Below are 22653 nucleotides of genomic sequence, written 5' to 3'. Positions count from 1 at the left end.
ATAAAATATGTATATTAATGTGTGTTTCTTCTCTTATTTCTTTCTTTTCCTTTCGTTCCCTCCCTCCTCTCTCTCTCTCTCTCTCTTCGCTCCCTTCTTTCTCGCTATGTCTTCGACTTCACCTTGTGTTCCTTTTAAGTGTAAACGTGTTTCATTTCTTTTTTTTTGTGTTTTTTATATCATTATTTAATTAAATATTATTATTTTGTTGATAAATAAATACATTTTAAAATTAAAATAAATATTCATAATTTAAAAAATTTTGTTTTTACGCAATAACAAGGTGACATTTCATCATTTAAGTGATAATGAAATAGTATTTTGTATAAATATTATATGCGGGTAGTAGATTAAATATAATTTTTTATTATTATTCAAATTTGAAAATTTCCCTCATTAATTTTGGGTTTTTTGGGAAATGTTTTGCGCTTTCTTTGTTTTAGCAATGTTTTGTTGTGTTTTCAAATAATTAAAATTGGAAAAACATATTTAGTATACTTAATAAGTGATGCTACTGCATCTTCAAAACAAAATAAAAAAGAAAATGTTGTCTACAAAAAAGGGTTTGACCATGAAAACAAACAAATAATACAACCCAATATAGGCAAACATGTTATTTTTAAAAAAAAAAAATTCTATAGCTATATTTTATTTTAAATAATATGCTATTGAGTAAATAAATGTATATATCGAAACAGATACTCAAACCAAATAAGATAGAGAATTTAAAAAGAAAAGGCGAAATGTGGCATTGTTCTTTCTCTTCTAGTGTGGGAATCCATGGAGGACAAGGTTGTTTTGTCAATTTATTATCCCTTTGCAACTTATCAAAGGATAACATTAGCAGACGACCCATTTTCTTCATTGTCGGGTCCGACGATCTTTGTCTTGGCAAAAGTAGTTCCGTTATAGAATAGTTTCCATCATCCTGTGTTCTAAGTAATGTCCAGTTTACCATGTTATAATTATTAATGCATCGGTTTTTCAGTTAAATTAAATTGAAAATTTTAAAGCATAATAATTGAGAAATAATTAAAATTTATTCAATTAATTATAAATTAAAGTTAAATTAATCAAATTTATTCGATCAAAATCGATTAATCTTCGAATGCATTGAACTTTCAATTTATTGTATAATAGAGACAGAAAAGATCTAGAAAATTGGGCAATTATTTTTATGATTATATGCAAATCCCACCTGATGATAGCTTTTTCCGAGTAGGGTTTAGGAAACTGGTAGTTTTTGTACTGATATTAGTTGCCACTTCAAGGGAAGCAGAGTGTGTGATCCTCCAATGGTGGTCCAATGTTCTCTTCTAGTTGGTTACTATTAACTAGACCTGATAATTTTGAATACGACACGTTAACATGACACAAGAAGACACCGATTAAATAGGTTTTGGATTTAGTGTTAACGTGTTTCGTGTCTAATCATGTCAGACACGTTAAGACACGTAAATTTTCGTGTTTTAATGTGTCTGATATGACAAACACGTTTAAATACGTTTATATAATCGTGTTATCGTATTTAATTATGTTATTGTATTTAATCGTGTTATCGTGTTTAAACATATATACGTGACACATTTATTAACCTATTAAAAATTAATAGTTAAAAACTATTTTAACATTGTATAAATAATTTTAAATAATTATTTTAATAAGTTTTTTTAATTTTATAAAAGGTATAATATAATTATACATGCTTAATCCTAATTTTTAACTTTTAGTGATTATTTGATGTTATTATTATTTTTGTTTTATTATAATTATTTTTATAATTATAGATTTTAAATTTAAATAATAAAATTATATTTAATTATAAATATTTTTATTTAATCGTGTTAAATGTGTTATTAATCGTGTTGTGTCGTATATTAACACATTTAGTAAATGTGTTAATCGTGTCGTGTCGTGTTACACATATATTAAACGTGTACGTGTATATATTTCAAATTTAAAACACGAATGTTAAACGAGTCGTGTTCGTGTTTAGTTTTAACGTGTTTCGTGTCTAATCGTATCTGACACGTTAACACGAATTGCCAGGTCTACTATTAACCACTTCAATTCATATATTAATATTTAGTGAAGCACATATAAATGAATTACACATTGTTAATTGAGAACAAAATTTCATAAAAAATATTATGAGAAAAAAATTAATATCATAAAAATTATGGATAAAATTTACTCTTGAAAAAATTAACCATTAACCATTAACCATGATAATTGAAATGAATATGATCTCAAGAGAGTCATATCATTTCTTTAAAACATGAAGCATTGGCCCAATAATAGGTAGAATTGAGCAGTAATAAGTTTCATCGGAATAAATCGATCAAAATAAATTGAATTCGGTTTGATTTTTTTATTTCGTTTTTAATTAATTATTTGATTTATTTAATCATTTTTTGATGTTCAAAATTGAAAATGGAATAGATAAAAATTGACAATTAATAGTATTAAAATTTTTAATATAATATTATTTAACTTATTAATTATCAATATATGTTATTATTAATATAAAATTAATATTATATTATTAATAAAAAATGATAAAATCGATCAAATTAACTGAACTGATTGAACATAAGTCCGTTTCGACTATTTCAATTTTAAGACATAGTTTGATTGATTTGATTATTTTTCTATAAAAAACTTAATTACTCTGAGTTTTGAAATTTTAAAATTTAATCGACTGAATCGATGGGTCAAGAACCTAAGAGAAAGAGACCAGGAGGCCCAAAAAGGTTTGGGTTTAGCCCAATTCATGTAGGGAAAAGGAAAAATGGAGGCCCAATTCCTGATTTATTCGAGCCCACAAAGAAAACAGAGAACAAACAGAGCCTTCCTCCTCCTCTTTCTTCTTCCTTGTTTTAGGGCTTAATACAAAGAAAACAGACCGCAATTAGTCGTCGAGTTTGGGTCCCTTTCTCCGAATTGCTGCAGATTGGTGGCAACGCTTGAACTGGTAAAATGGAAATTCGAATATTATTATTATTATTATTATTATTATCATTATATTTTTTATATTTTGCTTCTATCAATTTTGCATGCGCGAATATCGCTATTTTTGATTATTAAGTTACTGGTAAATTGGTAACCTGAATTGAAACTCTTGAAATCATGCAGCACCGAACAACTGATATCCAGTTATGGGGGAAGTGGTAATTATTCCGTCACATTTTCGTTTATTAGCTTAGTTCATTTCAGCCATGAACACTCAGTTAATTTGCGTAAATATTTCACCATTTCTACAGAATTTTATGCAAGAGGAAGATTTTAGGTTGGAGACTACGCGAGCTAGATGTAACTAAGATCTCTTTCTTCTTCTTATAATTCCACATGTGTATAAGATTGCCGTTTCTACAGAAATTGAATTGACTTTTGCTTCTGTGTAGTTGAAAATGTTGTCAAAAGGCATGCCCAACTGACAGACCGTCTGTCCAGGTATAATTGCTATTCTTTGTAAATTAGCCGAAATTCATGGCTGTTATGGCTTATAGGTACTTGCCTTGGACTGCTGATTTCGTATCGATGTTATGAACCGAGCTGTCAGTACCTAGGCTTGGGCAACTGATAAGAGTAGAAAGCTGATGGAAGTGCTACTATTCTTTTCCGTTTCTATCATCTGTTACTTTGAAAAGGCCATTGATAAAGCTTTTCTCTCTACCACTAGGAGTTTGGCTTCCAACGTTTATTTCAAGTTCTGAATTTTGGAAGTGGGATGTCTGATCCTTTCATGGTCAATATTCTATAGAAATTGTTAAATATCGAGTTATGCGGGGTTTGTGCAATGGTATCTCTTAGAGGGCATTGAAGAAGAAAAAGAGTTGGCCGATGCATGAAAATCTGAGATTTTTTATGTATAAGCCAAAACCTAGGCATTAAGTTTTATGTTTATCCTTAGTGGCTTGATGTTGAATCTTTTTGGCCACTATAGTGAGTTCGCATGTTTCATGTGCATATATCTGGCTTTTGTTTTAGTTTTGTGTTAAATGTGGTCCTAGTGTGACAAAGGCATAAAGTTTTGTATTGTCCACCCTTGTTTGCTCGGTGCTGAATGTTTTATTGACTTTAGGAATTTATATTTTATTATATGTCATCTTTCATGTGAATATTTCTGGCCATAGTTAGCTTTTCGTTAAAATGTCACATGAATGTGAAATTTTGTGGTTCTTAGAGGATTGATGCTCTAAATGGTGGTGGCTTGATAGGGATTCTGATAAGATGATATTTGAGCGTCTACAAAATGAATTTGAAGCTGCACGAGCTTCTCAAACTCAAGGTAAATATATGCATCTGCAGTATAGAATTACCATTTTTGCTGATTAATAAATGTGTTTTGTAGCAATCTCTTATCCATTCTATGATGCTGTATTTACATGTTTAAATTTTGGTACAATGTTTAATGTATATAATTAGGGCATGAAAACAAAAGTGTGCTGATATTAATTTGATGATCTGTTACAATTCAAACCAAGTAATGGGACACAGCTAAATATTCAGTTGGATTTTTTATGAGGTTAGTTAGTTAAGAAGGTTGTTCACTTCCAATAAAGCTACCAGCTTTCAAATTCATTTTAATTCCCAATTCCTTGTTCTTTCTGTCTATCAACCTCTCATGGCAACTGTCTCTGTGTATAACCATAAGCAATTTTAACTCTGATAAGAAATTGCCTTTTCTTTCCTTTTGAACTTTCAGAGATTAATTTAGATGGTGAACAGTGGAATGACGGGCTATTAGCTACAATAAGAGAGCGGGTATGGCTTTGCCGAACACTTCAAAGTAATTGTATTTCTTGTTCTATTTTGGCTGTTTGAGTTGGAATTTGATGATTGAGGCAGTGTCTGATGTTGAATAATTTTTCTTGGTTAAGTGAATCATGCTATTCATAATAATGTTTTCTACTCTTTGCTCTTGATAAAGTTGTCTAGATGATAACTTATCTACTTTTTTATCAGGTTCACATGGAGGCTGACAGAAAGGCAACGTCTGGGGACAAAAACAACATGCCAACTCATTTCGAGGAAAAGATTACTTATAGAATTGGTAGCAAGGTAAAAAAATATGTTAAGAACACTTTTTACAATGTTCTTTTTCTCCAGTTTCTAGAGATTTTAACTGATACTGACATCAGCCTTTTAAAATGCAAAGTTGATTTCGAAAGGTGATTGAGTTCAATATCATCAAGGGTTACTCAAAGATGAGGGAAGATGGAGCAGTTTTCTAACAGTTTCTGAGATAGGAATAAAAGTTTCATAAGAAAAGTGCTTGCAATTTTGGTAGAGTTGTAGAGTATGGGAGTGAGGAAAAGAAAATTTTCTTTAGTCATAATTAGGCAGGTCTGCTTTAGACAGAGTACAAGTCACTATTAGTAAATTTATTTTGAATGTGCTTTAGACAGGTGATCAATATTTCAGCTTCAACTGTTTTATATGTGTGCTTTATTATTGTTTTATTTGTGAAGTCATTTCATGGTAGCTCAGATTTGTTTGTAAACAGGTGATATGCTGTTTGGAAGGGACAAGAATTGGCATATTATATGAGACATCTTTTGCAGGTATTACTATAGAAGTTTTATCATTTGATTATTAGTATTGCTTATATGGCATGTAAAAAAAGTATTACTTCAACAATCATGGTCTTACAAAGGCTTAAGGGGCTGAGACATATCCTGTCATGTTGCATTTTGATTTAAAGATGTAAATTTTTTAAGAGAAGTTGGAAGTTGGTTCAACCTTGTCTTTTCTTTTTTTGAAGTTTTTTGTCTTCTAAAATAGATGCCTAGAATCCCTTATCAATGTCATTGGAGTTACTCTTACAATTCTTGTTTCTGTAATTTTTTACAATTCTTGTTTCTGTAATTTTGTAGGGGAACCTTGTGAGCTGTACCATTGTGTGCTTGAAAGCAAGTCATTTCTTGAAAAGATGACTGTCATTGAACACACAATTCCTTTCTTCCTGCCAATACGAGAAGCAGAAAATGATCTTCTTTCTTCTAATGCTATGGTAACTTGGTTGCTTATCTGGTTTTTATTTGATAAGACCATGATATTAGATCTGTTCTTAATAGTTTTCTTTATCTATCTGCTTTCAGAGATTTATAGATCATATTGGAGATTTATTGCAGGCTTATGTGGACAGACGGGAGCAGGTAATAATGTTGCTGTCATATGAAATGATATTTTATTATCCAAAACCAGCATTTCTCTTGTTTAGGCAATTTTTTCTTTCTTGAAGCACTTGTTTGCTTCCACTGTTGCTTATCTTGTATGATGCCTCAATCCAAACTTTCTGTTTATGTTCCACTGATTTTTTTTTTTTTGTTGATTAGTAAGGGGTGCTAATTAAATTTCTTTCCCTCCCCCTTCTCCCTAATGCAGGTTCGGCTTATTAAGGAATTGTATGGAAATCAAATAGGAGAGCTGTATCATAGCCTTCCATACCACATGATTGAATTTGTACTAGATGATTCTGATTGGTTGGTCCACTTTGCACTTTATGGAGTATCTGGAATTGTTATTATAGACATATAAGTAGTTTATATGTAGGGAAGGTTCTGCTTTCTTCCTTTTTTCAGGCTTCAGTTTGTTTTATACTAATGAAAGTCTTTAAATATATTAATTGTCTAAGGAGGGTCTCTCTAATGGGATATTTTGGTTTCTAAACCTCATTTTAAGTTCTCTTGTTGTAGATTGAGTTTTCCTGTAGATACTTTGGTTCTGTCTTTATTTTCTAATATTTTGTGAAGTGAAAATTGAATATTGCATCCACTTTTTTTAACTGTGTTAGAATAGTGTTCATTATAAGGCTAAATATTTATCTTAAACGGTATTAAATTTTAATTAATTATTATTATGTTTTTCTTGGCATTGATGGGATTGTTATGTTTTTATTCGATGCAGCAAAGTAACAATCAGTCTTAGATATGCAGATCTTGTTTCTGTACTTCCAACTCGAGTAAGAGTTCTAGCATGGCCAATGCATCAGTTCAAGAAAAGTCATACAAGCTCAGCTATTTTGAGCAGGAAAGAAAATGGAGCAATGAGTTCCCAAGCTGTTCCATCTCGTTTGTCTTATGCAGAGGATGCCTTGAGAACCATGAGCTTACCGGAAGGTATTGCCTTCTCTTTTCCTGTTAGAAGATGTTTCTGTGAAAGATGCATTTTGGTATTACTTGTTTAGAAATTTTTACTTTTTTTACTGAGTGGGAGGGAGGGAGGCTTCTGAGACTTGTTTTTTTTTCGGCTGCATCTGGTTTAATTTGGAATATTAATGTGCTTTTGATGTTATCCATATATGGTTAAATGATGTGGTTGAGACGAAAGGCTACCAGAATCTAGTGTTTGTTTCAGTCAACTATGTATTTTTTTCCATTCAACACTTATTTTCTGGAAATTATAGTGTCCAAGAGACATGTGCAATTAGTTGTTGCTGAATTTGTTTTGTATTCAAATTTGGTGAAAATCTTTCTGCTGATTGCAATATTATTTGAACCTAAAAAGCAGCTCTCATTTCACTTTGCTGTCACACGGTTACTAACTTATAATTGATTTTCATTAGTTTTCACCTTTTTTTCTCCCTCTTACCATGGTTTGGTTCATACTTCTTTATGTCAGCATATGCAGAGATTGTGTTGAATCTACCACAAGCCCTGCAGCAAATTATCTCAGCTTAGGAGCCCGAGTTAGCTCTTTGCTTCCTTGTTCAGAAGTTTCAGTGTGTACAAAGCTATATATACATATATATTGGAGCATGGTTGTATATTGGCATGGATTGTGAATGATTGGGGTACTGTTGGTTTTGTATAGGAACATTCCCCAACCTTAAAACCCTTCTTTTCTCTCCCTTTTGTGGTTCTTTTTCAAGTTTTTGTTCTTTTGCAGTTATATTTGTATTAATCTCTTTAGGATTGGAAACAATTGATTGAGCCCAAAAGTGATGAGCAAATTGTGGTACACATAGTTAAACCACATTGTTTATGCTTTTATTTGTAGAATTATTCTTCAAGTATATCAAAGAAACCACACGAGACGACTCGCGATATACGTATAAATTTGGTGGTGGCCATGGCCATGGCCATGTGAGTGCCACTTGAACAGGAGAAACCATTAGAAAATAGACTAAAGTCTCAAGAATTTGCCTTTATATATCAATAATGTATCGTGTATCAAAAGGTTACTTTAAAGATTGAATAGTATATCTTATTGTATTATAAGGTAGTGAAAAGTATATCCTATCCCGTATCTACCCTCTTTTTGGGTAAGATACGAAAATTCCGAACAAAACAGAAACTGAGAATAAAGTATAATAAACTCACAAAGTGAGAACAAATGGAAATGGAATGTGCATTTCCGTTGGAAAGGCAGTGAGATCCCACTACACTGTCCGGCAAAAGGCAAATTTCCAATTCTCAAACGCCAGGGTGTCTTTGTCCGAGCCTACCTGCACCTAAAGCGTACCACTTTTTTCCTCCTCCCTTCTCCATATCTTAGTTTTGCAATCTTGCTTCTTTTTGTTTAAACCCTTCTCTTAAGTCTTCTTCCAGTCCTGTTAAGATTCTTGAAAGGAAGAACCAGCCTCACATTCAATCCACTTTTGCAATATATTAACATCCCAGATCGAGATCAAATGGAAAAACAACTCCACTGAAGTTTGAAACAATGGATTCTCTAAGACCCTTTTTTCCAATTTTCCTCTTCTTCCTCCTTACTCCAAGCCATGCTCGACTTCGAGTTGATTATTATCAGAACTCTTGCCCTCATGCTGAATCAATCGTCAGGTCTGCCGTTACACACAAGTTCCAGCAGACATTCGTTACAGCTCCAGCAACTCTTAGACTATTCTTCCATGATTGTTTCGTCCGGGTTTGTCACCATATCCTATGTTATACATGCATTTCACGGTTGGTGGTTTTGCTTTCTTCAATACTCAGATAGCCGTTACATGATTATAGTTCTATGTTTGTGCAGGGCTGTGATGCTTCAGTGATGCTAGCTTCATGGAACAACACGGCAGAGAAGGATAATCCGGATAATCTTTCCTTAGCTGGGGATGGATTTGACACTGTGATCAAAGCCAAGGCCGCTGTTGACAGTGTGCCTGAGTGCAGAAACAAAGTTTCATGTGCTGACATCTTAGCCATGGCTACGAGGGACGTCATAGCTTTGGTACAAAACCTAAGACTTGATAAATAATTTCTCATGCAAAACCTGCTTACTATACGTATGTTGAAAGCTGCTAGCAGGTCAGTTGATCTCTGCTTTCTAGTAGTAACGTTTTCTGGTGCAGACAGGAGGCCCATCTTATGCAGTAGAATTGGGAAGACTTGATGGTAGGATCTCTAGGAAAGCCAGCGTGCGGCATCATCTCCCTGGTCCGGATTTCAAATTAGACAAGCTCAAGGCCATGTTCGCCCCTCATGGTCTCACTGTCACGGATCTGGTTGCCCTGTCAGGTACTTGTAGTTCAGCAGGATGAGGAAAATTTCAGATTTCTCGCATGTAAATGTCCTCAGAAAAGCCAACATTTTTCTTTAACAAGGTTTTGATGACTAAGACAAATAGGCAATGTTGTAATCTGTATTTAGGAGCACATACAATCGGGTTCTCACACTGCAGCCGGTTCTCCAGACGACTTTACAACTTCAAAAGCAAGAGCAGAATTGATCCTACGCTTAATCTAGAATACGCAAGGCTGCTCAGGCAAATGTGCCCGAGAAATGTAGACCCCAGGGTGGCCATTGAGATGGACCCAGGCACGCCCGGAACGTTCGATAATATGTACTACAAGAACCTTCAACAAGGGAAGGGACTTTTCACCTCTGATCAGGCTTTGTTCACTGATGCAATGTCGAGGAATATTGTCAACGTTTTTGCTTCCAACAACACGGCCTTTGAAGAGGCTTTTGTTGCTGCGATAACCAAGCTTGGAAGGGTAGGGGTCAGGACGGGCAAACAGGGTGAGATCAGGCATGATTGCGCTCTTGTGAACTAGATTATCCAACTTGTTTTTGCAACATTTTTCTTCTCCTTTGTTTTTCATGTTCTAAAGCATCTCTTGATGATAAAGATGGAGTGAGAAACAAAACCAGGTTTCTATGGGACAAAAATCCTCAACTCAACATGTCTATATTATAATTGTGCTCGACCTTTGGAGATGTTAAAGGGAAAAAATGAAGATGAAAGATAAAATGCCAAAAAACAAAGAACAAGCATTTCGTTGTGTTGTTTAGGGTTCATGGTTTCATTTCTTATTTTAAATCCCTTGTATTGGCCACGTATTAAATCGCACTAACCACCGACATTGCGCAAAAGGTAATAATCACGTGACATTTGCATTTTGAAACTCAAAAGGTTCATCCGCATGGAAAGAACCAAGTACTTACGATGTAGTAACGGGAAGACCAGAAAAAGAAAAGAAAAGAAAGTGGGTAAGCAGCAGCCATGAAAGGCGGTGTTATTTTTTTCTTTTCTTTTTTTTTTTTTTTTTGCTGTTAAAAAAAGGACAACAGTTCCTTACCTTGTTCATTCAAAAAAAGAGAAGAGTGACAATGACACTAAAATCGCAACATTTAGTAAAAGGAAAATGCGCCTATTTCTATAACTAGTAAGTATCTCCTTAACATTGGTCGTCGTAGGTTTCTTCTTCACTTTAGGCCTTGTTCGTCATTATAATATTTTTGTTTTTGCTTTTCTGAAGGGAAAGATCATCCTGGTTCTATGCTTCTTTTGTTCCAAATCCCTCTTTTAAACCGTGTAATGCTGCTGAATCGTATCGATATCAAGTCCCTTCAGCTTAACAACTGATTCCACGTGCCCCTTCAGTGTATTCAGCTCCCTCAGCCTGCACACAATGCATACACAAAATCATCATCAATATCCATTATGTTTTTCTTTGCAAGCAAATGTAAATGATGAAGTCGGTCCAGAATTCAGCTCCACTCACCTTGCAACCTCAGCCCTGCGCTTGGCCTGCTCTGCAATCTCTGAAAGTTCCCTGTAACTGCTCCTTTCACTGAAAATGTTTGAAGTTTCAGGTGGTTGAAGACCGTGCAGAGTTCTCTGTGCAGCTGCCCATTGTGCTTCTCTTTCTTCTTTTCCATAATCTTTCTTTGTGGTGAAGGCAGTCTGGAATTCCAAGAACAGAGTAAGAGCAATCAAATCAGAAACAGCGCAAAGCTGAAGCGATTGAAACAGAGCAATGCAAATCGTACCTTGTTCTCCAAAAGGTTATCCCAAGCTTTTCCACTAAGAACGTATCGGGTTGCAAATTTGATAAGATCAAGTGGGACAAAAGTCACCACACTGTAAAGCCAGATTACACCAGCCCATCCCCATCCCATACCTTTAATCCTTGCGAAACCCCAATTTGCATAGACAGCTATCAAAGTGGCCACCTGCCAAACATAATTGGGTTTGTTATGATAATTACACAATAAAAACCAACCACAATCTTGACAGGAAACAGATTTTCGAAATGGAATGGAATCTTAAAAAGGATTAGTTAAATTTTCTTACCAGCTGAGCAATTACAAAAGCACTGACTAGTAGAAGTCCGGGACGTTCAACGTAGGACCAGCTGCGGGACCGTGTGACAAAAATGAGGGCCTGGCTCACAATACTAACTTGAAGGTATAAAGCTGCCATCATCTCTTTATCATTACCCCTCAGTGATCTAACACTAAACTTGTCCTGAAATATTTGGAGAAGGAAACCTTAGCAAAACTACAAGAAACCTCACCAAAATAATATAATCAATGGGACATAACAACAGCTATTCTTACTGTGAAGAAATCAGTGTCATGCATTGCCCAGAAGAATAACACGGTCATTAGTGCCAAGTAACCTCCAAGCACAATGCCAGTACAGAAAATCTCCTTGAGTTTCCAGCTGTCTGGCTGGGGAGATGGCTTTACTCTGTCCTTGGAAATTGTCATGATTGTACCTATAGATGGGATGACGAAATAAATCAGATTCAATACCATGGTGGGTCGGTCCTGGTGACTTGTACAATAAGTTAGAATTGATGTAACAGTCTGATAAAGATCATCTCACCATCATTGAGGATGGCAATAATTAGAACCATGAAGGGTGCGAAGTCAAACTTCCATATCAAGGCAATAAACATGAAGCCAAACTGCCAAAATGAAAATGAAAAAACTTAATCCATCTGTAAAACTATTTAGCATTGTAAGTGTCAAAAGTCTCAACAGGTCTTGATATGCTTACCACAATACGAATGGTGATCGAAACTGCATAGATCTACAAAGTTGAAAGGGAATAAGTGAAAAGGTTACAAATACTTGCACTGTTGAATAATGGTCGGAAAAATGCAAACGAAAGTAAGCTATGATATGACTAACCGTGTAGTTCTTCATCCTTTGGAAAATAGCCCTGCTGGTCAGCACTGCACTTATAATGACACTTAGCCCAGGTTCAGTAAGTACAATGTCTGAGGCACTTCGAGCGGCATCTGTAGCATCAGCCACAGCAATTCCAATGTCTGCCTTCTTTAAAGCAGGGGCATCGTTGACACCATCTCCTGTCATGCCACAAATATGTTTCCTCTCCTGTAGCCTCTTAACAATTTCATATTTGTGCTCTATCATTGACATGAAAAGGAATTGTTAGGAAAAAAAGAAAACCTTAGAATTAGATCAAAAGAAATTTAATAATGCTATCAAATCGACCTAAAAATATCGAACGTGCATGGAAATCTAGTATGTTATGTAATATTGTGCATGATGACCAGTGACAAGTGTTACACAGAACTCTTTTTTTTTTTAAAAAAAAAAAGGCAAAAATATGGATGCTGCCAACATGTCATCTTAATTATCAACAAAGTTCTTAAAATAACAAAAATATTAATAATTTCCAGAATATCACATATTTAAGAAGATATTTTACAACTGAACACACCTGGAAATACTCCTGCAAATCCATCGGCCTTCTCAATCAATTCATCAATAGGGAGGGCAGCAATGGAAGCGTCCTTGTCTTGGCCCAGCAAGGAAGAAGAAGGGTACATGTTTGTTCCCATTCCAAGCCTCCTGCCAGTTTCTTTGGCAATAGCAAGCTGATCCCCTGGGTATAATAGAAAAATAATATAAAATTTACATCATGAAATTACAGCCAATATACAATATTAAAACAATTTTTAAACAATCCTTACCGGTAATCATCTTAACATTCACTCCAAGGTTTAGAGCTCTCCTGATGGTTTCAGCACTATCGTGTCTTGGAGGATCAAACAGTGGCAACAAACCAATAAACTGCCACGGTGCTCCAGGGGCCTCTTTTGTTTTCTCAGGTACTTCCTGCAGAAATAGAAATTAAACAATGTGATTACCCCAATTTACGTACGAAATCAACATGAAGCATGCAAAAGTTTAATTTGCAGACCTGTCTTGCAACGCCTAAAGATCGAAGTCCACGTTCAGCAAATTTATCAATAACTGCATGAACCTTTTTCTTGACATCTTCTTTGCAATTGCAAAGAGTTATGATCTATTTCAGAATATTGAAAGCATATAAGTCAGAAGTCAAGTCCCTAAACTTTTCAAAAACTGATATTCCATAATGAGAAAAAGTATTATTACCTGCTCTGGTGCACCTTTGCTAGCACGATGCCAGTTTCCATCAGAATCAATGTAGGTCAGAGCAGTTCTCTTGTCTACAGGGTTGAATGGTAGGAAGTGAATCTCTCTGATACCAGCTCGTGCCTGGCCAATCAGTATCCACAATGACTCAAGTATTCTTGGACCCAATCCTAAATATAAAGAACAAAGAGAGAAGAAAATAATACCTCCTTCGGATCTGCAAGCATTCCTACAATTGCAGTATCAATAGCATCCTGATTTTCAGTCCTTGAAGCCCTTGCTGCATAAAGGATAACTTGCTCTTTTTCGACTCCCTTTGCAAACACTTCAATTAGGTTTCTATCAACAGTAAGTTTGTTCAGGGTCAGGGTCCCAGTCTTATCACTGCAGAGAACATCCATGCCTGCCATTTCCTCAATGGCTGTCATTCTTTTTGTGATAGCCCCTTGTTGGGAAAGCCTATGAGAACCAATAGCCATGGTGACAGATAACACAGTTGGCATAGCAATAGGGATTCCTCCAATCAAGAGAACTAGTAAATTGTCAATTCCCTGCCTGTACTTGCGGTGCTGTATTGGGTACATGACTATTATCTCAACGACTATTCCAACAGCAATTGAGCAAATGCAGAAATTTCCGATGGCAGTAAGTACTTTCTGGAAATGCCCAACTTGATTGGTGCTGTCCACTAGGTGGGCAGCTTTCCCAAAGAAGGTGTGCACACCAGTTGCAATAACCACTGCTTCTATTTCACCCTGTTTACACGTTGAGCCAGAAAACACTTCATCTGATGGATTCTTTGTGACGGGAAGAGACTCCCCTGTAAGTGCAGATTGATCAATCTTCAAAGGATCACCCTCAAGAAGACGAGCATCAGCAGGAACTATGTCTCCCAATTTAATAGTGATAATGTCCCCTGGCACCAGAATTGCTGCTTCTTGTTCACTCCATCGACCATCTCTAAGAACCTACATTATGGTACAAGCACCACAAGCTGAGATCACAACTAGAAAAGGACGGAAAGATGACACAACAAATTGTTGAGCTGATGAGTGTTTCATTTTTCACCTTGGTTTTTGGAGCAAGATTAGCCATGAGGGCAGCTGCAGCGTTACCAGCATTATTTTCTTCAATAAAACTGATGGTGGAGTTGATAAACAACAAGACAATGATACCAACGAAGTCCTGCCAGTCTGGAGGCCTCCCGTCACCATTTGCCAAGGCAATAGCCATTATAGCAGCAGCTTCCATGACCCATGACAAAGGGTTCCACATAAAACCCAAGAACTTGAGAAATTTGCTCTCCTGTTTGCGGAGTATCAAACCATATTACGCAACATATACAAGCTGAAAATTTAGAACCTTATACGTAAACGGTTATGATCTGTACCTTTTTCTCTTCTAGTTTGTTTGGTCCAAAAACTTGAAGGCGATTGGCGCCTTCCTCGGTAGTCAAGCCTGCTCTTGTACATTTCAGCTGCTCGAAGACTTCCTCAATAGGAATCCGTTCCTGTAAGCAATTATCACATTCTTAGACAACTTAAATGGCAGAAAATGGCTTCGTTAAGTATCCTCGTTAATTTCTGTTGTGATTCCATTCATCCATGTATGAACTGGTGAATATTCGAGTCTTTACTTTCAATTTTAATTTAATAATTTTTAATGGTGTGGCTTTGCTGGAAGAGAAATCAAGTGCAGCAGAAAAAAGAACTCCATATGTGACCAGTGACCAGTGACCACCAATCATTACAGATACCACTAATGATAATAATATCACAAGAATCTACTTTTTGTGAAAATTTTATCAACACAAAGCTTAGAGTTGCAGCTAAGATTAGCTAAGCATATATCTTTTCGTAGAGAATCTGAGAAGCCATGCACAGGGTGGCGTCTAGTCTAGCTATGTGGAATTGATGCTTTTCCAAAGTAACCAACCTGATCTAATCACATAACAAACCAAAATACAAGCAGAATTTGATTTGGGGAAATAGAACCTCAAAAGGATGGGAATAAGATTTCCTGGTTAATTAGTGGACAACTTATTTTGTGTCTAATGGTGGGCCTCGAGCTCCTAAAAATACCGCCATAGCGGTAAATGGTGAAACACCAAGTAGCAGACTTACTTTTCTAGAACCCAAAGATAAAAAATTTTAAAGTATTTCATAAACCAACATTTCTATTGGTTAACCTCAACTCGTGTGAAGAGAGTCACATTGATCATGTGAAAACCTAGCACATTTCCAACAATAACCGGTTAAAGTCAAACTATTGCCAAAAGGTCCAAAAACGAACAAATAGAGTCCAAAATATTGCCTCTGTCCCCATGATATTTACAGCCACATCCAGCAATTGAAAGAATTAATTAATAGTACTAGTACTAGTATGAATTGTACGACTCATGACATCGTGCGTCCTTTCAAACTAGTACAAACCCTTTTCGGCACTCTATCTGTTTTTGTTAATTTATTTTTTAGATATTTAATATTCTTATTTTTATATATTTTTTATTTTTTATATTAAACATTTATAAATCAAAATTTTTATCTTAATCTTTGAAAAGATTAAAAAGAAATAAAAAAAGAAATACTTATTTTTTTAAGATAAAAAGGTATTATCCAAGTCCAGAGAAAAGTGGAGAAGCATATGTCGAGTTTATAATATGGTAAACCTATTAAATGGAATGTTTTGTTTTTAATATATAGGAAATTATTATACGGCATCAATGGTTAGACCAGAGCATAAAAAAAAGAAAAAAGAAATAGTCAGTGGCGCGCCATTCAGGCGCGTAGTTGACAAAAGGCATATGATATTTAACCAAATTGGTGGGATTGCTATCAAATCCATTTGTCAACCACGCTCAGTTAGCGATTCGCGAATCGCTTAGCGTTGTCGACTCACTTGTTTCATGTGATTCGGTCACTCAATAATACCAAAAAAGCGAAAGAAACTTGGGAAAGATGAAAAAAAAGAAATGAACGGAGAACTAAAATTTAAAAAACTAAAAACTTCTAATGAGAAGGAACTTGGATTATGGCGTAGAAGCGTAGGAAACTTCGGCTTGGCTTTTCGTAGCAAAATCATCGGTGACACACCAACGCAAGATTTATGGCGAAAATAATGGTTCGTTACACTCATTGGCAGATCTTAGCTCAATTCTTTTTTTTTTTTTTTTGCTTTGGGAGAAAGACAACGGGAAAAGCGAAGGAAATAGAGATACGGAGAGTGTGAAAAGGATTGTATCAAAACACATGGTGGAGTATCGAGGAGGACGAAATTGATGTATCTTACCAGAAACAGATACAAATCAAGCTATTAATCAAAGAAAATAAAATAAAATAAGCTTTTATAAAAGGAAAAGCAAATCGTAACAGAAGTCGTTGATGCCTTGTTTGGCATGCAGGAAATGCGTGGGAAAAAAAAGGAAGAAATGAAACGACAATACCATCGTTCGAATCATATATCATGACTTTTATCTTCTAAGACAGAGAAAATGATTTTTTTCGCTTTGTTTGGCTAAAATTCACAAAAGCTCCTTTTAAAAAAAGAAAAGGAAGCAAAGCATCGTTCGAAACACGCATGGTGAACTTTTATCATTTAGCCAGAAAAACGGAAAACCGCCGGTGGTTCGATGAGAAAGTAAACTCCATAACGAAATACCAAAACAGAGTACCGTACAAAAAAACATTTACATGATTTATATACAATCTGATCAGAAAACAAACGGAAACCGATATATAGATTTGCATGTACATCAAATGAAATTGATGTAGAGGACGAGAGAAAGAGTATACCAGATCGACGGACTCGTTTTTGATCTCGTCGAGGCTGATGCCCTTATCGCCGCCCATCTTCCAAGGTTAGTTGGAGTAGCAGCGCCAGCCAGAGAAGGAACGAGCTGTTAGAGTATTGCAAGCAAATATAGAAAGGAAAGGTCGATACTTAAAGACTCATAATTCAAAGCAAAGAAAAAGGCTAACACCAATACTAAGAAGCGCCACTATAAAAAGTCTATGAAGAAAAATGAAGATAGAGCAAAGAGAGAGACGTCTCTCTTTTTTTTTTTCTTTTTCTTTTTCCTTTTTTCGAGGATTTTAATTACTACGTAAATGAATGGATCTGCGTTGGTGCGTTTTTATATACGTGAAATTGAGGAGGGGAGCCTTACATCGGAAGAAGAAGGGCACCAGATCGCCACGGGTGGGACCGCTTAGCCTGGTCCTTCTTGGCCTCTTTGATCCGGCACGCGCTGCTTCTTTCAGTTCACTTCACACACTTGTCTCCAGAATCTCCACGGACTTATCTTCTGCATTTAATTCTTCATTTTCTTTGTTTAAAGAAAATAAAATAAAATTCAAGGCTTAATTTTATTGTGTACACATACACACACGAACGACATCTGCTGCGTTTGGTCAGATGCCGTTCGATCTTTGACATCATGATGTACTGAACGGAAATGATTATGCAAAGAATTGCTTGACCATTTCGTCGTGAATTTTCTCAATTTTACACCAAAATAGTCATTTCTGACAATTATATACCTTCAATTTTTTTTATATTGACAAATGATTATCATGCATAAGATAGCTATTTTCTTTTAAAATCACCATTGTTAAAGATAATTTACTCAATTTATCAAAAAAAAGTTACTCAAAATAAATATCTTTAAATCATGATAAAAATAATTAATTATTTATCTATAATCAAGTATGCATATGTGTGTGTGTATATATATAGTTATAATATAATTTGATATTTGTGAATTATTGTTTATCTTTAATGAAGATAAATCAATAGATTTAAGATTTAATTGTCTAATGTCAATTTGAATTCACGAGATCAATTTACCAATGTTTTCAAAGATATGGTTTTTAGAGTATTTCTCGATTTTTCTCGTTTATGGAATGAGTTTTAAGAATATCAATAGATACTACAAAATTTTAAATCAATTATAATTCTTTCATATATGGTAATATAAATATGATAATAGGTTTGAATTCACTTCACACTATCCATATTTTACTAAATAATAAGATATTTCTTATAAGTTTATTCTTTTCGTAATAAGATTATCTTATTCTTTTACACTAAATAAAATTTAATTTATTATAAAACTTATGAACTTTAATTGAAGAATTATTTAATAAATCACTAGCGGACGCATAAACGAAGTTATGTTTCTATGACATATTCATTTACTTTTACTTTATTTAACAAATGGTCAGCAATGCATGCACCACGTGCACAAGCGCAATTTATTTGCGCTTACTATTAACACGGTGGTAGGTGGTACCAGTGCGTAAGTGTTCTCCTCAGTTTGATCAACTCTGGGGTTGATTTTCATTGCTTCACGTCTTGGGGTCTAGCTCTCCACATGCCGTCACGTTCGGATAGGATCCAATACCTTTTTGTGCACGCTCTGGACCGAGCAGGAAGCCGGTACCGTAACGGTGAAAGTGGGAAAAGGCGGGGGCGTGCATTTACGCGCCGGTGGAGGCAGGGCGATCAGCAAGGGGCAGCTATGGAACGAAATTAAATGGGAAAATCTTCTCTTTTATCAAGCCTTCGTTATCTCTAGGTTCTCTCATTGTCAAAAGGCTTTCGTGTCAAGCTATGGTGGCTGAGGGTGGGAAATTTCCGTTCCTGACCTGCTCCAAGTTGAGGCTTTGTCTTGTTTTGTCCCCACGAACCACCGTCTCTTTCAATCCCAATTTTACAATAAAGGAAAATTGCTCAATCGGTTTTCTAAAATAATAATCACGCCTAATTGTTGAAGTGATCGGTCATTAAGTTACGTTATTTATTATGCGTACGAAAATTATGTGTCGGTATCAAATTTGATAATTATTAATTTCTACTTACAATTAAGAATTTGTAAATATAATAAAAGAATGAAATATGTTTTATATAAATTTAAAAATAAAAATTTATTTAAATACCTTAATATAAAGGCACAACTGTATATATTGATATCATTTAACAACTTTTTTATCATTTAAAACCCAAAAAAAAATGTGCTTAATTGTTATGGCCATTTGGCAACAACAACAATGCTACTATTTAATTAGACGTAAGTTACATGTTGGTCTTCACCGTGCATCAGTGCGGATTTAATTTTGTCTTTGTTTAGTCATCCTACAAACAAAAAGCTCCGCACTTTAGGCCGCAAACATCTCTATTATTCAACTGTAGATATTTTCTTAGCGCTCTTTATAAAAGTAAACGAGTTTTTTACCAGGTTAAGTCATCAAGAATAATTGAACCAAGGAAAACAAAAAATATTTTAATACACAATTAATTGGAAAAAGAATTTTCTTTCTTGTCTCGTCTTTATTTTATTTTTGAAAGAACGTTTTCTCGGAAAACCTTGGACAAGCTTATGAATTGGCTTATACACGTGTTACCCAATCTGTTTTATTTTTCTGTCTTACAGACTAAGGCAAAAAGTCAAGGAAAAAAAAATTTGATCACTCAAAATTGTTCACATTTGAATAGTAATATTTCAATTTGCTGTGCATTGTAGCTTTCGTTTATCTGCCCATTTTGACCATTCCAACAGTCGATTTCGGTTCTGTTAGTGGGGAGACGACTTTTATTCGTGTTCATCCAATTAGCATAAATTAAAAAATTATAAAAAAAGATATTTAATTCAGTAATTATTGTATAATTTATGTTCGACAAATCAAATCTTAATATATTTTTCTCAAAATCAATTTAAAAATCAATCAAACGACAACCCTCTTAATTTCTTCATCTTGCTTTGTCCTTTCAATCTCACATGTTTGGACCATCCATCAATTTAAAAAAAAAAAAATGTTTGGACCATCGATTCCCAAGAAGTCGCTTTGCTTGAATTTCTTTTCTATTCTTTTTTTTTTTTTTAATTGTGCGTGTGGTGGTAGTCTGTGAGAAGAAAGATTTCGAAAGTACTTTAAAGGCTAATTGACCCTTAAAATGGCGGGACCCTCTTCCCATGTCGCTAAGCTGAATCTATATATGATCCAAACCATCAAAGTCTAATTTCCTACGCCGGCGGGCTTAAGCAACTGACTCTTGTGCCCAATCCTCGGCCTCCCCGTGGGACCAAGCACGATGCAACTAAAACGAATGGACCAAAACCACTTGGCGTTGAGTCTCGTCAAATTGTTCGGCACTATTCCCTCCGTACAAAGGGTTCCACGAATGACGAAACTACGTGTTTTTTTTAAAGAAAATATTAATTTTGTTAAAATAATTAAAAATTATGATTCATCAATCTTCAATAGTATATATGTAAAAATTTAAGAAAAAAAATTATTATCTTAATTTTATTTGTTATCATTTTATGAATTTAAACAAATATAAATACTTAAAAGAGATGAATAACTTAATTTAAAAAGTAAAATATCAATCTCTCAACTTTGAAGCTTTCAATTATTATACCATTTTCATTTATAATTTTTCAATTCACACTTATAAATAATTCCTATCATTTAATCATTATAAAAAACAAAGAGTTGTGGTATAATAATGGATTTTCTATTCTTTACACTTCCTTCAATCAAAAGCCTTAAAGACCCTTTTTAAAGAATAAGTTGCTAATAGGAATGGAGTACATTCTTTAATGTTTCATTTCATTAAGGATTATTAATTCGATTAAATTCGATTTTAATCAAAAAGTTACTCACCCCTAACTTAGGCTCGTACCTAAAAGTGGTAAGTGTTGGAGATGGATGGCTACGTCAAAACTCTTGCGCGCACACCTTACCCTTAGGGAAAAAGCACCCACAGCCTCCATGGAAGAGTTGCAACTTGCAAAGCCAATATATTCTCAAGCACAAACTGAATTTGGAGGGAACAGGCACAGGCACAAGTCAAACCGGCCTACTGCCAATGTCCACATCTCACTTACAAATTTCGTCATCTTAAACTGTGTTTACCTTTGATTTTCGACCTCTCAAAACATTGTGGACAGCCCCACATTATCAATGCCCATTTAATCAAATCCATATCCTCATTGTATTCTTTTGTTTAAAAATGGGACTTGACCCAGATCACTGATTCGTTTCATCTCACATTATTGCATTTGTTTTCTTTTTTTTTTCCCATTTTTCTAGAAGGTATGTTGTACAGAAAAAGCAAGTTGGGTTCTACTATCACTACTTTAATTTGTGATAAAAATATAAAAAGGTCAGACGTGGAGATTAGACCATGATTTTCTTTTAATATTTGGCGCCATTCCAAAGGAATAAAGAGTCCATGTAAATCACATATTTCAAGTGACTATTTTGATCATTGACTAGCACCAACCTGTTCAATGTACATACAGAAAAATTTGCTTTGATCAGAAGGATATTGGAAGAAAATGGAAAAGCGGGAGCTCTTGACTCGCTTATCTTTGAGGGTTAGGTGTCTTTGCCAATGGAAGATATCAAATTGAACTTTTATTGCTTCCCCTCCCTCCTAAAGAATAAATTGAATGGGATTTCTATAAGCAGTAGGAGACAAGTGTGTGGTGATTACAAATGGATGAATAAAAAATGGCAGATCTGTTAGCAGATATGGTGTTCAATTCAATAACTGTTGTTGGGCACTGTATTCCCACTCACAAAACCCCCCACTAATGTTTCCACTACCAGTACTATCAGTGAACACCAGGAATGGTTCATAAAGTTTTGTTCCAAAGGGTCCACCAACTTGTTTAAGGGCTCTTTAAAAGACCCTTTGACCCATTTGAGCCAGTGAATGATAGAAATGAAAAACCAACACAAAATATGTAAAAAGCAAAGGGAGAAGGGCAGGCAGAGAGAATTAGATATCTGGCAGGGGAATAATTGCCAAAAAAGGATGTGACCTGCCTAGAGCCTCCGGATTTGTTGGCACCAAAGCTTTTATTAGTGTTTATATATTTTTTTTCATCAGGAAGATTCTCACGAAAAGAAACGGCTTTGGTTGAGCTCTTTTGATGCCGTCTCGATTTAGAAAGAGTGTGAAAGACACGTGATTGAACTAAACACTGTTGCCAAGGTTTCAACTTTCCCTGACAATGTCATTGGCTAGGTAATGAAGA

General features: G+C 34.9%; 3 protein-coding genes across 3 annotated transcripts; 2 read left to right on the top strand and 1 right to left on the bottom strand.

Moving 5' to 3' along the window:
• Window positions 2851–8020, top strand: LOC18587623. Its single transcript, XM_007011533.2, has 13 exons — window positions 2851–2974; window positions 3136–3170; window positions 3264–3312; window positions 3405–3453; window positions 4221–4291; window positions 4709–4767; window positions 4969–5064; window positions 5510–5567; window positions 5880–6016; window positions 6105–6161; window positions 6391–6488; window positions 6913–7124; window positions 7627–8020. Exons 2-13 carry the CDS (start codon window positions 3159–3161, stop codon window positions 7683–7685), a joined length of 957 nt encoding a protein of 318 aa, XP_007011595.2. The 5' UTR covers window positions 2851–2974; window positions 3136–3158; the 3' UTR covers window positions 7686–8020.
• On the top strand, window positions 8179–10494 carry LOC18587622 (peroxidase 16). Its single transcript, XM_007011532.2, has 4 exons — window positions 8179–8874; window positions 8980–9177; window positions 9299–9464; window positions 9597–10494. Exons 1-4 carry the CDS (start codon window positions 8671–8673, stop codon window positions 10001–10003), a joined length of 975 nt encoding a protein of 324 aa, XP_007011594.2. The 5' UTR covers window positions 8179–8670; the 3' UTR covers window positions 10004–10494.
• Window positions 10482–17455, bottom strand: LOC18587621 (plasma membrane ATPase 4). Its single transcript, XM_007011530.2, has 16 exons — window positions 17399–17455; window positions 14998–15117; window positions 14676–14912; window positions 13814–14575; window positions 13608–13730; window positions 13411–13515; window positions 13181–13325; window positions 12928–13092; window positions 12372–12610; window positions 12238–12270; window positions 12064–12145; window positions 11793–11953; window positions 11527–11700; window positions 11223–11405; window positions 10955–11136; window positions 10482–10852 (listed from the first exon to the last, which is right to left on the bottom strand). Exons 1-16 carry the CDS (start codon window positions 17453–17455, stop codon window positions 10756–10758), a joined length of 2865 nt encoding a protein of 954 aa, XP_007011592.2. The 3' UTR covers window positions 10482–10755.

The sequence above is a fragment of the Theobroma cacao genome, chromosome 9 (assembly GCF_000208745.1).
Source record: "Theobroma cacao cultivar B97-61/B2 chromosome 9, Criollo_cocoa_genome_V2, whole genome shotgun sequence".
Classification (NCBI taxonomy): Eukaryota; Viridiplantae; Streptophyta; class Magnoliopsida; order Malvales; family Malvaceae; genus Theobroma; species Theobroma cacao.
This window is presented reverse-complemented; position numbering and strand designations above follow the sequence as displayed.